Here is a 14,906-nt window from a genome sequence, read left to right on the forward strand (position 1 = left end):
ACTTCCAAGAAATTATACAAATACTAGTTTTATTTTATTTGCAATTTAAAATTCCATACAAGATAAAAGTAAATAATTAAATCTGCCTGAACATTGTTGGTATGACTTTAAAAAAGCCATTAAAATCATGGATATAAGATGTACTAACAAAACATTTGACTGCCACTAAAAGGCCATACTTAAAATGAAAGTGGATGTTTTTCAAGTTTGGACACACGGTTGATTTGACAAAAAATAAACAGGACTTTCTGGACAGGAGCTACAAACAGTTTTGTAATCCACATAAAACAAAGCTTTTAAATTGTGGAAAATGATTCATACAGTACAAGATACCTTCTGTAAAAGACATTGAATCAAAAAAGCCGTCTATGGTCACATGTCGACAAGCATACTTTGTGTTTTAAAGAGCTAGATTAGGAGCTTCCACTTGTGTGTGGAAAAATATTTGTAAATATGATAAAAAATAATCTTAGCTTCAGCACTTTCCAAACTGCATCTTTTTCAATACGGGGCTCTGATTTGTAAATTGAAGGAACAAACATAAAAAAAGACCTTGACCCTTTTGTCAGCCAATTAGAAATAACACTACCCCGATCTGACTGCTGAACCAAATAAACTACAAATTAAACTGTTTTACACCAATAGTTTTATGACACATGTAATTTGAAATTCTAACATTCGATGGTTCAAGAATTAATTTGATATTTAGCATTTAATAGGTAAATGTTGGACAACAAAAAAACATGAAGAAAATCATCAGATTTTCAACCAAATGTTCTCATAAAAAATGAAAAAAAAGAAAAAAAAAAGAAAAAGAAAAAGGAAAACAACGAAAAAAAGGGGAGGGGGGCATCCAAAACATCTGCATGCAAACACACCTCACATATCTTTTATAGCCAGAAAAGTATTACCAGTTATCCTTTTTGTTTTAGAATATTCTTTATGACAAGAAAGAGCATTTCCCTGTGGCTTTACGTGCTCCTCCTGAAAAGCGGCTGAGACATCTGGATCAATAACAGGGTATAAATAAGACAGATGCTGAGTTAGGAGGCTGGGGACTCGCATGACGGTTGATGGTTATGAGTCTAGGTGGGCACAGTGATACTGCGGGCCAGAAGTGCCAGCAGTGCAAGCTCCACGACCCCATTGGCTTGTTCGAGTGCCTCCACAGCCTCCCTGGCAGAAAAGCCTGCTGCCTGGATTCTCTGGATGTGCTCAGCTGGAAATTGTTCTATAAAGGGATGTGGAGAGGGCAGAAGAGGGGTTGGAGATGGAAGCTGGGGGGGCTGAGCAAAAGGAGGGACAGAGGAGGATGAGGTGTTTGATACTTCCTCTAGCGTGTGCTCAGTTTGGAGAGTGTCTCTGGTGTTGGTGCCAGAGGCTTGTCCATCTGCAACCCCTCTCCCATGCTGCCCCTCAGGTGGTTCCCTGAACGCAAAGTCCTCAGCAGCATCAGGAGGAACCTCTGGCTCAGGCTGAGAAATGCTGATGTTACTGGACTCATCATGCCATGGTTCATCTGCCCCCCTCTCCTTGGACAGAGTTTCTGCTGTGTCTCCGCCCAGATGCAGTTCCTGATTGGAGAGGTCAGGCACAGTACACTGAGATGGTTCCTCCCCAGATGCAACAGTAGCATAGTTAGCTTTGGCATCACTTGTTTCTGCACCAATGGTAATGGTAGCGGAAGGGGTAGGCTGAGTATTTTCAGGTGTTGGGGTGCGTGACTCAGAGGAAGCTTTGTCTGAGTCCTGCTGGACTGGGGAGCAGGAAGTGCTGCGGTTTTGGGATTGAGCAGAGTTGTTGGATACCAGCAGCTCATGGAGCTCCTTCAGTGCAGCTGCCAGCGAGGGGATGCTGTCAGAGCTGGAGCAGCGATCTCCGTCAGGTTGATGCCTCTCACAGGACACCAGATTGTGGGAGGCAGTGGGAGACTCCATTTCAACCGAGTCAGGTTGGCCAGGTACCTTTGGACAGGCCTCAGTGGTATCTACTATATCAGACTCTGTTGCTTCCTGCTCCATGGGCTGAATGGGGGAAAGTTCCTCTGATGTGGTGCACTTGGAGCTGTTCTCAACTGATTCAGGACTCTCGTCTGTAGCTCCAGGTTGAACCTCACCCCCTGGATCCTGGGATGCTGTGGACATTTCTGCAGGAGGGGTACATGTATAGAGGATATCTGTAGAGGGACTGGGTACAGTTAGCACATCAGGGTTGCTATGGAGAGACAAAGGTTGAGGATGGACACTTGGAGGTGGAGAAGCAACCTCCGCTAAAGATGAAGTCTGAGGAAACTCCTGAAGGCCAGGCTGCCCCTGGCACTGCCCTGGTGCCATCGCCTCCTCCATGGTGGCAGGGGCAGACTGGGAGCGATCCAGGGTCGGGCTCTGGGGTTGATCACAAGAAGGGCTTTGGGAGGGAGAGGCAGGTGAGGACATTTGGTGTAAGGTTCTGGGTAATGTAAATGGTTGGGGTTGCTGTGAGGTAGTTTGTCCGTCTGCAGTGTCTATTGTGAGAGAAAATATAACTGGGAATCAGACAAATGGAAGCCATTTAAGTGGGTATAAACATCTTTAAGAAAACAAAAAAGAATTTTTTACTGAAACTTTTGAATTCTCTTCACAGATAATTTACACATTTTGAAACTTTTCATCTTATACTTATTCAGAATAAGAATGTGAATAAGTAAAAACAAAAGGTACAACATCTATTGAGCAGCAAAATAACAGCAAAACAAAATAAACAAATAGCAATGGACTTAGCACTGGCAATGGTCTTGTGAATTTGCAGTACCTGGTTGGTAGGGCCCTTTCCAGCTGTCTCCAAATGCATCAGTGCTGTCCTGCTCAGGGGTTAGGGCACACACCACACACATCATGCAAAGGGACGGAGAAAGTTAGCAGTCACACACAGGGCATGCAACCAAACTATCCACCTTTTCACACACTCAGATGTGAAAAGTGTCATCCAAAAACAAATTGAGCCCAACCCTGACAAAGAGGTTACAGGGTAACCATATTCTTGCACTAAACCTCAGAAGGCATGTCAGTAGAACATTTGAGTGATATCATAACTATATCTCATTTTAATTTTTCACAAAACAACTGCTGTGCCAAGTGAGCTCTGAGCCTGAATTCACTGCAGCTTGCTCTGCGTACTGATGGAGTATAATTTTGATCTAAAATCAGATAAAACTATCAATAACAGAACAAGTAATGGCAGTTGCATTGATAATTTACGCCATAATAAGCATTAAATAGAAACGCACAATCATTTTCAAGACTTGTGAAGGTTACAAACCTCATATTGATGGAAACACATCACTTTGTGCACAGTCACTGTGTGACAGTTGCGTTTGTAGAACACCCAAGATAAATTTAGTAGATTAAATAAAGTCTAAAATAATAATTTGAAGAATCAACTCACTAAAATACTTCATACATCAAATTTATCACATGAATGTGAAAGAAATCTAGAATGCCAATATTTCTAGGAAGTATTCAAGCTCATTTATTTTCATCAATGGCCAAGGACATTTTGTTTGATACAAGGGACACCAACAACTTATAAATAGATGGACCGCTCCACAGAATGCTCAAACACTGACATTAAAGGACAACATTCAGCTGGAGTGAACCACAATAAGTAGTTTATCAGTCAATTGTCAACTAAATCAGCTTAATTTATTTGCATGATTGTTGTTAAACTACACCATGTTATGATGATAACAAAGCCAAATGTGTCTAAAAATGGTGCAAGTCTTTAATCAATGACAGTTAAATAAAGTTGATTAGTTATACTGACAGCAATATTATTAGTATGTCAACACTGCATGCATTTTAATACTGTTCAAGCATAAACAATGGAAATACAATGTGTCTGAAAGTTTACTTAAACTTGAGCAGTTTCTTTTGGCAATGCAGATTAAATGTTTTATTACATTTTATTATTTCCTCTAAACATGTGCTTCACCATTACGGCACGCTTTACTTTTTAGCTATGACACAATTTGAAATTTATCCAATTAATTTTCTCTCATTAATAAAACAGATTTTTGCAATACTGACATATTGACCCCTCCTCCTATTTGATCTGCATTATATGATCATGAGAAAAACCACCAAACGCTCCTTGTGGTTTGTCTGTGTAGGCGGCTTCAAGTACTGTTCTTACACTCTGCAGAAATCCATCTGGACTGTTGTCCACAACTTAATATGAACATCTTTAAAAAAAAAAAAACTCTTAAATGTTGATTAACACCGATACCTTTCATTAGTGAGGATTTTCTCCAAACTTTATCTAGTTTTAAGTGCTTTCTGGACAACTTAAGCACAAAAACATAACAGATCCTTACACCAGTAACAAAAATCAAGAGCCATCATAAAGAAAAAGTTCTATAAAAAGGGGTTTCTGTTTAAGCTAAGAAAAACTTAGATCTAAAGTAATCTCTTTTTTAAATGAGGTTTTATTTGACAGATATTTCTCAACTTTCTGACTTCACCTTATTATTAAGCACATTCAAAGTGCTGAGGCGATGAAATGAAGTGATTATATTCAGATGACTGCATAATGGGGTTGAGAGTAAGAAGCTTTAAGTGGCACATGCAAATGTAGCTCTAATAGAGCAGAAAAGAGGCTCAATGAACAACAGGCTGAAGTGCAGAGACTGAAGACAGGTTCTTACCGCTCTCCTGTATGGACCTCTGAAGTGCCTCTGCCAGTTCTCTGTCAGCGATCTCTTCTGGACGGGCGTCTTCACGCCCCTCTGCTCCGTATGCCAGCCGGGCACACTCCGGCAGCTCCGCCTCGGACAGGAAGCGTGTTTCGGTGCCCGTCGTGCCGATTACAAGCACGCTCTTCTTCAGGTCAATTGAACACTACCAGGGAAACATGAAAAATATAAAGTGAAAACAGAACTTCTTTACTATTTCATTCATTCAAATCTAAATAGTGTTATGCTCCATGTGGCCAGGTGAAGGGTGATCAGACCTGGTGTCTCTTCAGCATGTCCAGACCAAGCAGCATGTCCATTGGTTGGTCCTCTAAGATGGAGAAAGAACATGGGAGAAAGTCCCCCTCTATTTGGACCTGAGCTGGAAACACAGAGGAAGACAACAAAGTTTAAAATGTGAAATAACTGATCAGCATTCTCCCCATCCAGAGCCAGATAACATATCTTTGTGTTCATTTTCAAACATATGCCAGGTAGTAAACTTAGATTAGATTAGATTAGATTAGATTAGACTTTATTATCTCACAGTGGAGAAATTCACTTGTTACAGCAGCTCTTGTTATAGAATAAAGTACAGAGAGGCAAAATAAGGTGAACATGCATCACAGCAAGAAAGTGCAATAGAAATTATTTACAAGTCTAAGAAAAGCAAAAATATGTACCGTTATAATATAAAGATATATATATATATATATATATATATACATATACATATATACATACATATATATACATACATACATACACACATACATTATATATATATATATATATACACATATATATATATACATACACACACACACACTACATCCATACATAAAATAAAATAAAATATAACAACAACCTCACAGACTATATACATATTTACATGGTGATGGTGGGATATGAAGAATATGATGACATTGATAATGGGGGGTATTGCACAGTAAAATAAAGATTGGTTTAATTAATTTGTAGCTATTGTAGAAAGTTAATCCCATCCAGTGGGTTGAACGCTGTTAAACAAGTACTGATTTCAAACCATAACTTTATTTAAGACAGCCTCCAAGAGGAAAACATCTTAAACCTAACTAAAAAGAAACTAATTGGTTTAGCTCCTACAATTATCATGGCCTTCATGACTGAGTAATACAGCGGGACGGTAGTTGGAAAACTCATATCATAATGTGTTTTAAACTGGCCGGATATTCCTGCGCTTGTATTAGGAAATGTTGACACCAACCCAAATGAACTCTGCCAATGATCTTCTGAGTGCCCACTCCTTTAGCGATTCCTGCCCAGCGTCGGTCCACCAGTCGCATAATGTTACAACGCTCTGCACACGCTTGGCTCATAATGGTCATCTGGGCTCCTAAAAACCAGATACATCAAAAACAATTCAGCTTTAACTAAAAGCAGCTAATCAGAGGTATCTGAAAGGAAACAAATAGCACGGGTGCACTTGGTGTCATTTCATACATAGAAAAAAAATAAACAACTTTGAAGCCATTACTGGTGCAGAGAAACTACCTGGGCTACATAAAAGACTAAATCTATTGTTTTCCGAACTTTGTGTTTGGTCAGTAATATGAATTAATTCACAGTTGTACAGGCAGTAATGAGGGTAGGTGTAAGCACACAAAAAAAAGATGAATCAAACGTTGCAGAGAAAAATCTGTAAGGTAAAAACGGTTTTTCTTCTGACATTTTGCCACATGTCAATGACTAATACAAATTAGTACAAAGCAGTGGAATTTTTCTATCACACGATATGACTTGGCTCAACTCTACTTTTCTCTACTTTGCCTTTGACTGATGGACTATTTCATCAATTTTGGCATGTCTGCGTCTTATCATCGATTAACTTTGTAAAGTTGGCCGGACAAGAGACAGGATGAGTGGTCACACACTGTGTGAATTTCTGACCAGATCTGAGAACATTGTTGAATATTACTATCTACCATGGCAGAACAAAAAACTGAGTCAAACCATTTACAACCATGAAATGAAAAAGGGACAAGTCTGAAAAGATCTCTCTCTCTCTACTTCTATAATAAAAATATAAGTCACTAAACAGCAGACACAATATTTCAAAGGTGGTAAGAAATATAATTTTTCCACTAACACTACCATTGACATACTGAGTCTTGTTTAGCAAAGCTATCGGGATTTCATGTACATTACCTGAGTCAACAAAAGCTTTCACAGGGTGGCCATTGACTTTGCAGTTAATGTACAGCATAACCACCTGTCCAAAGCTTTCTGGAGCCTCTTCCATTGCAATGGTCATGTTTTCTTCCACATTGTGCTGCCTGAAAGATGCACAAATCCACAAGTCAGAGATTTGAAAAATCATACAAGCTGCCAATGTGTAGTAAACTAGTGGCTTTTGTTTTCTAAATTCTTATTTAGGTCCAGAAAAGACCTAAATAAGACCTACCTTCAAAGAATGAAAATCACAAACATTATCATGCTAAAAAATATTGCATGTGTTATTTAAGTGAAACTGAACCGGTGCCATGATGAGAACATATTCCTATGTGATCAGCTGTCTCTGACAGTAGTACCATTTTACTGAGTGCCTTTAAAATTATTTTTATACCTGATGTCCTCTTCAATCTTAGCCTGGGCTTCCAAATCAAAAGGATCAGCAGTCAGGAGTCTGATTCTCTCTTGATCCCTTTTGGCTCGATCCTGCTGTTGCTCCAGCAGCACTTTGGTGAATTTTTCTAAAAGAAACGCAGAGAAACCAGTGTGACTGATTAAATTAAATGACCATTAATACAAACTGGGGCATAAGACATCTGTGTTTTTTTTTTTGTGTTTTGGTTTACCTAAATCTCCGCTAAGCAAAGCCTCAGCAAGTGGAGGGTTTCTCTCCTTGAGTAGTGAAAGTTCATGCGGATTTGATAATAGCATCTGCTGAAGTAAGGCAGGGTCGTCCAGGCCCTGGGGAGAGGAGCCACGAAAGGCCATTGGCGTGGAAGGCTGTGCGGCACGCTGCTGCTGTGGAGCCTGTTGCTGCGGCTTTATGGCACCATGCTGACTAGTTGAAGAAGAGGTGCCCGGGACTGCGATGGAACGAAAGTCAATTTGGGGCAGACCTGAGGATCAAGGATGATAAGGGTGACAAGTTACCATACTGAATTTGCAAAGACCTGCCTTGTTTAACTTGATACTTTCTGGAAACTGCACTTCCTGCAATTCCTCATACTTTTGACGACTTATCCAACCAATGACATGTAAAAAAAATAAATAAATTCTACCTCACTTACTCAACTTGTTAGTCGCTATTGTCATCAAATAATAAAAAATTGAAAACATTACCTGGAAAGGCTGGCTGAGTTGGTGGTGGCCTTCTGTCAGCTTGTCGGAGAACCACCACATCCCCATCCTTTACACCGTAAGTCCCCAAGGCACGAGTGGGGTCTTTTAGGGGCTGGTCTACATATGTAATCTGGATACAGAAATGTTCAGAATAATTAAACAATAAAGCAAAAGAAGATTCACTAATTCTTACCACTTTTTTTTTTACATGTGGATATAATTATACAGCTATCCAGATATGCCACATTTCTGTAAACCAAATGATAAAATCTTACTGAATAACTTAACTGGCTAGAACCTGATATAAAGATAAAGTTACCTTTGGCTCCAGTCCTAGATGCTTTTATATCATTGCTATCTACTTTATCTGTGCCAGGGTGTTGACTTTTTTTATTTCACTTTCTTTTTCCAGAGCATCCACTCAAGCAGTTTATACCCTTGAAACTTATCTGAGCTTCTCAAAACTTGCAGTTTGTCATGTTTGCCATGAAATTACTTTTAATGGCTTCAGTGTGCCTCTACATCTTCTTTTATTTATTGAATAAAAATTTCTGCATAAAATTATTAGTTTCTGACAACATTTCTGCCGGCCAGCTTGCATGGCCTAAATCTGGACCTACCTAGGATATGTCTTGTATAAATATCAAATAAGCAATTAAATGCAATAATAATGGCTACATAAGAAAGTACATTCAGATGCCTATTTTCTAAGACAGCAGTAATATACTCTATTACTGTTGTCTTAGAAAACAGGCTTCCATTGGGATGTCAGTAGAAGTTACTCCAAATAATAACAGGGCTACAATGAATGACTTGTAATTACTGACTGATTTGCTCATCACACTTCTGTTTTGTCAAGATCTTGTAGATACACTGTGTTAGAGGAGAACACAGTGTAATGCCAACAAATGTTTTTTTTTCAACCAGCAGAATTTGCACAAAAGCAGCAATTCCACAAAACTCAGGGGCTGAAAAAGAAAACATTTAACATTTTAAAACTGAAAAAATTGATCAGCAAGTTGTAAAAAGATTAATTTTAAATACTGTGTGCTTTTTAGTCCTTACCAAACATAAACTGGTGACTTTAAAACTAGAATTTTTAATCATAAAGTCGTTATTATTTATATATCTGTATCTTTAAAATGACATTTAATGGCAGAATATTTATTTGGTTTTGCTTTACTTCAGTTTACAGACTTCCTAATAACTTAGCCCTTAAAGGAAGTTATGTGATGGTCAACAATGAAGATGAAAAAGCACTTTGTTGCTTTATATTTACAGGATCACCTGTTATTAAATATTCCTGTTGTTGCTTACTCCACATGAAAAGGGCCAGAAAGGAAAAGCTGCATTCTGCTGTTGCATCAAAAATAAATGACATAATTTAAACTAAAAAATATATTTTAAATATGAATTTAGTAAAAATGAGAATTTAGTTAAACATACCTGAGATTATGAGAACATCTTATACATACTTCATGTTTCAAAGTAATTATTCTGTTTATTATAGTCTCTAATCTAAACTATACTTCTTTATTTGGTTATCATGCCGACTAGAAGTTTTCCACAAGTCTGGCTTTCAGTTACCATTTTTCACAACAATCTTAGTATTTGTTATTAAACGTATGAGACATAAATGGGAAAATATTGACATGTTTCGCAACAGCTCAAACCACAAGTTCCGATTCATGCTAGCAATCCAGCTAGCTACGTTAGCTGTTAGCTACGTTAACCCCTGGCTACATCTATCTCGGGTCTTGCCTGAATTTCCCCAGCTGGGATTCCTGACTCCAGTTCACAAAGTGCTACAAAGTCTCGCAGCTCCAGCTCCGGGGACACATCGAGGGCAAATGTAGTTTCTGGGCGATCCCTCGGCGCGCAGAAAACGGTGACCAGCATCGCTTTTTTGAGGCAGGATCACTGGGCAAACCCTATGTAACAGAATGCGGTTAATGTAGTTTCTTGTGTCACAGAGGAAAGCAGGTTGAGTACTTGTTCTTTCTACTAATTTTACATTAGACACCCTGTCAAAAAGTGTATCAAAAGCGAAACCTCGATTACACCGAAAGTCATCGACTGCTTTGGACTTACTAGGTAAACGGCTGAAGTGACAGTTTCTCTTCCAACAAAAACAAAATAACTAAGGCTCAGTAGTGCCGCATCTTATTCAGCTTGTTTTTCGTTTTTCGACATGTCGCATTTCAAGTCGCAAACACGTTCCTCTTTTCTTCTTCTGTAGCTTTTTTGGGAGTTGGCAAACAACTCAAAGATGTTTTACCGCCACCAATTGGACTGGGGCATGGGGTGCTGTAGGAAATTGTTAAATCAACGAAAAGATTTTCCTGAATGTTTATTGTTTTATTTGGATCCCCATATATATATATATATATATATATATATATATATATATATATATATATATATATATATATATATATATATATATATACTTGACATGTAACATGGTTACATCATCATCATCATCCTCATCATTATTATTATCATCATATCAGTTTGTTTGGTGGAAAGACCAAGCTATAATAAGCATGATTGGATTTCCATTTTGTTAATGCCTATGCCCAGTAGCAACCAAAACACATCACCAATATCTTTTGATGTATATCTGCACTTCTAGAAACTATATTGCATTGACTTTATTACACTACAGTTAAACCATACAATAAAAGACTAAATATATTTGTTTTTTTTTTAGCATTCTGAAATCTTGATAAGCCAAACCTAACTACACTAATTACTGTTTGAGTATTTTCAGTCATGTTACTATGCTATTTTACTATAATAATGTATATCTTAATGTTTTAAATGTATAGATTGCAGAACACTTTTTTTTCTAAAACAAAAAGAAAAGTTAAATGTCAATTTATTCACAAGTCAGTTGGAGAGCATTCACATTTATTTATTTACTTATCGTTCATTATAAATTACGATGAAAGTTCTATACAAGCCTTATTTAATTTTGATAAGTTCTGTTTATTTAAGGTCTACATGAATTGCTACTTCTTCTAAAACAAAAGAACTCATGAACTGAAAATGAAGTTAGTTTAGAAATGTTGTTAATAGTCATGTTGGATAGAAACAAATATGGGCTTAGATATTTATGACCCATCAATCATTTCAGCTTGTTGTTTGTGGCCCATGTTGTTTCATAACATCACACACTTCAAAATTCAGTAAATTACTTATTCCTGAAATTTTTTTTAAGTTTAATTGTTTTATGTATCAAATTACATCTCTGTTTTAACTAGTTTCCTGTGTGTGACAATGTTTATGGTTTATAATGTACTTTATAACAGCCTGCCAAAACTTGAGTGGAGGTGTGTTTTTTTAACATCCGTTCTCAAGAGGCGTTCTTGAGTGGTTGTATATCTTGCAGATCTACCATGAATATGTTTTTTTCCACCTGCTCTCCTTATGCAAACGAACAATGTCATGTTCTTACCGGCAAACCAGCAAAAAGCTGCACAGTTTCCGCCAGCAAAACCACAGTCTACCTTTTTTCCTGAGAGATGAACAAAAAGCCCAGAAAAAGGGTAACAACCATGCCAAAAATACCTCGTTATATCATTGTATATCAATCTATTTCCTAAAGTAAAAATCCTGTTTTGGCAAAAGTTGCTGCACCATGAAAAAGTAACACTTTTAACAGTCTTGATGTTTCTAAAATGAGTAGCATAGTAGCAAAGATAAATAACAAATGGGGTATTTTCAAACTACAATATTTAATGATTTGTTCATTCAGAAATGGAAAAACCATTCATAGTATTTCAGAAAACATACACCAACCAGTTGGTTGTGATGAACCCCTAAACACCTAAATTTATTTACAATTACATAAAAACAAAATAAATACAGAAAAACATCAAGAAAAAAAAGGACTATAATAAAATCAAATCAATTAAATATGAAAGAAATTAATAAAAATAAACAATGATAATAATAAATAATATAAAAATAAATACTTAAATATGAATGAATTAAACAAATTACATATAAAGAAATAAAAAATAACAGAAAGCCATAACTACAGGCATGACGGGGTTAAAAAAGAGAAACGCTAATCCCTGTTAGGACATACCATTCTGCATGCTTTCCAACCTTCACGAAACCTTTAAAGACACATGATGTAACTTTCTGACCATAATACTCTGCGTTCCTGAATTAACTAATAGAATAGTAACATCTATTATGTACATTTTTGCAACTGTTGCTGCCCAGTAGCGTCCCGAGGCTGAGAAACTGCACTTCACAATGTTTTCTTTTGCGACACTGCATGATGCAGAGTTTTGCTTTACGCACCTGGTCACCCCCTGCAGTGTGTTTAAGGTGAGAAACTAAAGTGGAAGGAGGGGCAGGGGAGCTCAATAAATTGTTACAGGGTGACACTGTGTCCCTTGTGTCCCCAGCTCATATCAAGCAATGTCCCACATCTCTTGATAGTCTCTAGCCTTCCACCGTTTCATGTCCTTGCGTAGACTTGCATCCTCAGATCATAGCTAAATTTAACATCACAGGCCACGTTGCTGCGTTGTTGCTACTTGCTGGGTATATACTCTCAAAAAGGATACAGACATTTTGAGAAAGGAGATTACCATCAGTGATTAGCATTAGTATCACAGAAAAACAATCACACAAGTCAAAATTACAACAATTCACAATAAAATTAATAGCGAAAATCACATTTGTTACAAATATGAAAAAAAAAAGTACCTCTGATCAGAAACAGTTCCTCATTCACTGTTCCTTCAAGCCCTGGGTTGAAAAGATGTGGCTAAGGTTCCTCACTGTTCTTATGACCACCAGTTTGCCTGTCACACTTCTTGCAGGTCTTCACTCACGGTTATCAAATTGTAACTTCGTGAGAAAGAGTGTAAGACTTTCAGTAACATTGTGACACAACAAAAATCCCTCTTCTACTCTCAGCACCCAATCAGCCTTGTGAAGAGGTGTCCAGCTAAGTTTCACTCATCCTTTTCCAGTCATCTTCTTATTACATTTATGAAAACCCTCAAGATATGTCATCACCAGGATGATTTTTGTTAACGTGGAGGCAAAATCCTGCACATGGACAGCTACCTATCTTGCGGGCCCTCAGGTCGTCCATATGGCATGCTGTGCTGCCATTCTATGCTGGTTTTCTCAGATGGTTATGAACTATTAAGCTAAATTTCCACTGCATGAACATGAACTTTTCTTCATCCTGTCCATTTCCACTGAAGAAACTAGGGCCTTAAAATACTTCCTAGGGAAAAATTATTCTCTAAAAAGGGCCTTGTAAACCATACCTTTATACTTTATATATACTTATACTTTATACTTTTTTGAGGTAGGGGCCAGTAACACTGAACACTTCTGATTGGCTGATTCTCCGCATTTTATTTCCATCTTTTTTATTTCAGTCATCTCAGGTTTAATATCCTGAACAGCTTATAAAATCAGCAAACTTCAAGATGTACTCCGGGAATGGCTGCTAATTGTAAACATAACATTTAAGCTCTGATAATTACTTTTTAATCTCCAAAATAAACAAGGAGACAGAGTTCATGTGAAAAGAAAACAATGAAATCAGAGCCATCAAGCTTCAATCTTTAACAGCTATTGTTTCTAAGGTATAATTAAGAACATCTAAAAATGTGTTGGGAAATTTTAAGGGAATGGTGCGGAAGCATGCTTACTAGTGTTTCTACTGCAAAGTGAGAAGCAGTTGAGAGGAACCTTTGCAGGCTGCAAGCTGCAACTGTGAAGATAAGATTAAAGTGTTAATTTCAGATTTGTTCTTACTGATCATACTCTAAGACACAAATGAAAACACCACAAAACTCCACAGAAATGTGTAACAGATTTTGAATCAATACAGACTTCTTGGTTTTCACGCTGCTTGATCAACAAGGGGACACTCATCTCTATTGTGAACAACACAAGCGGCAGCTCAGGGTGGTGGTGCCAAGACTGCAGCAAGCACAGATGGGGTGGAGTAACACATGGGGTCTGTCCGCAAGAAAATATGCGCTGAAATAAGATTTTAGATTTATATATGTGAGTGGCTGCTTGTCTCTTTGTGTTGGCCCTGTGATGGACTAGTGATGCTTTTAAAGGCACCCAAAGTGCTTTACAGTTAATTCATTGCTCATCCACTCCAACATTCATACTTTGTGATGGAAAGCTACATGTGTAGCCACAGTTGCCCTGGGGAAGCTGATAGAAACATGGTCCATGCCAACAGCCTCTCCAACCACCACAACATACATATTCATACCCCAGTGATGTCGACACTGGAGGCATGGTGGGTGAAGTGAGTTGCCTTCTCTATTCTGCCAGTCGAGGTGCTGCTCATGTCAGCATGATACTGTTGATTTCGGCACGGGGAGTTTTTGTTGGGATTTGTGTTTTTTCTCCTCCTTCCTCCTACCACTCCTGAGTGGCTGATTATTGGGCACAGGTGTTCCTCATTTGGCTCCAGCATAAAAACTTGGAATTACTCTTCATTTAGCACCAGTTTGTCTGCGTATCAGCGGTATAGTATGGCCATCTAACGTGAGTTTTTTTTGACTTCAAGTCATTTTGTCTGTTTTTGTCCATCTTAGTTCAGTTTAGGCCAGACTACATGACCTTTTGTTTCCTGGATTCAGCCACCAGAGTTCCTGCATATTGGAAGATGCCCAGCCACTCTGCATTAACACAGTTTTTTTTTTTATTATTATTTTTTTTTAACTTGTCCTGTCCAGCATTATAGCAAGCAAAATGATAATCTGGTTGCTGTATCGTGCTGAACAAATTTGCTGAACACAGTTTTTTTGGACTTGATCACATTCCTGGATTTTTGTTATTAAAACTATTCTACTTCTCATTC

At 37.8% G+C, this 14,906-nt stretch overlaps 1 protein-coding gene across 2 annotated transcripts; it reads right to left on the reverse strand.

Annotated features, from left to right (window-relative positions):
- Positions 1-21: 21 nt before the first annotated feature.
- On the reverse strand, positions 22-10,259 carry ddi2 (DNA-damage inducible protein 2). Of its 2 annotated transcripts, none has more exons than XM_041980524.1 (10): positions 10,130-10,259; positions 9,800-9,969; positions 8,039-8,168; positions 7,546-7,815; positions 7,314-7,440; positions 6,896-7,023; positions 5,955-6,083; positions 4,987-5,090; positions 4,682-4,874; positions 22-2,503 (listed from the first exon to the last, which is right to left on the reverse strand). In XM_041980524.1, exons 2-10 carry the CDS (start codon positions 9,935-9,937, stop codon positions 1,086-1,088), a joined length of 2,637 nt encoding a protein of 878 aa, XP_041836458.1. In that variant the 5' UTR covers positions 9,938-9,969; positions 10,130-10,259; the 3' UTR covers positions 22-1,085. The 2 variants fall into 2 exon arrangements, with proteins under 2 accessions (XP_041836458.1, XP_041836459.1); XM_041980525.1 differs by lacking the exon at positions 10,130-10,259 and adding an exon at positions 2,791-2,839 and having other exon boundaries at positions 2,420-2,503.
- Positions 10,260-14,906: the final 4,647 nt, after the last annotated feature.

Source organism: Melanotaenia boesemani, chromosome 3 (assembly GCF_017639745.1).
Source record: "Melanotaenia boesemani isolate fMelBoe1 chromosome 3, fMelBoe1.pri, whole genome shotgun sequence".
Taxonomy (NCBI): Eukaryota; Metazoa; Chordata; class Actinopteri; order Atheriniformes; family Melanotaeniidae; genus Melanotaenia; species Melanotaenia boesemani.

Bases quoted from the DNA above. Each gene is read 5' to 3' on its own strand.
- ddi2 (XM_041980524.1), bottom strand. From the start codon at position 9,937: ATGCTGGTCACCGTTTTCTGCGCGCCGAGGGATCGCCCAGAAACTACA. The intron at 7,816-8,038 runs GTAATGTTTTCA...CTTGATCCTCAG, and splicing joins AACTCAGCCAGCCTTTCCAG to GTCTGCCCCAAATTGACTTT. The intron at 7,024-7,313 runs GTATAAAAATAA...TGCATCTTTCAG, and splicing joins AAGATTGAAGAGGACATCAG to GCAGCACAATGTGGAAGAAA.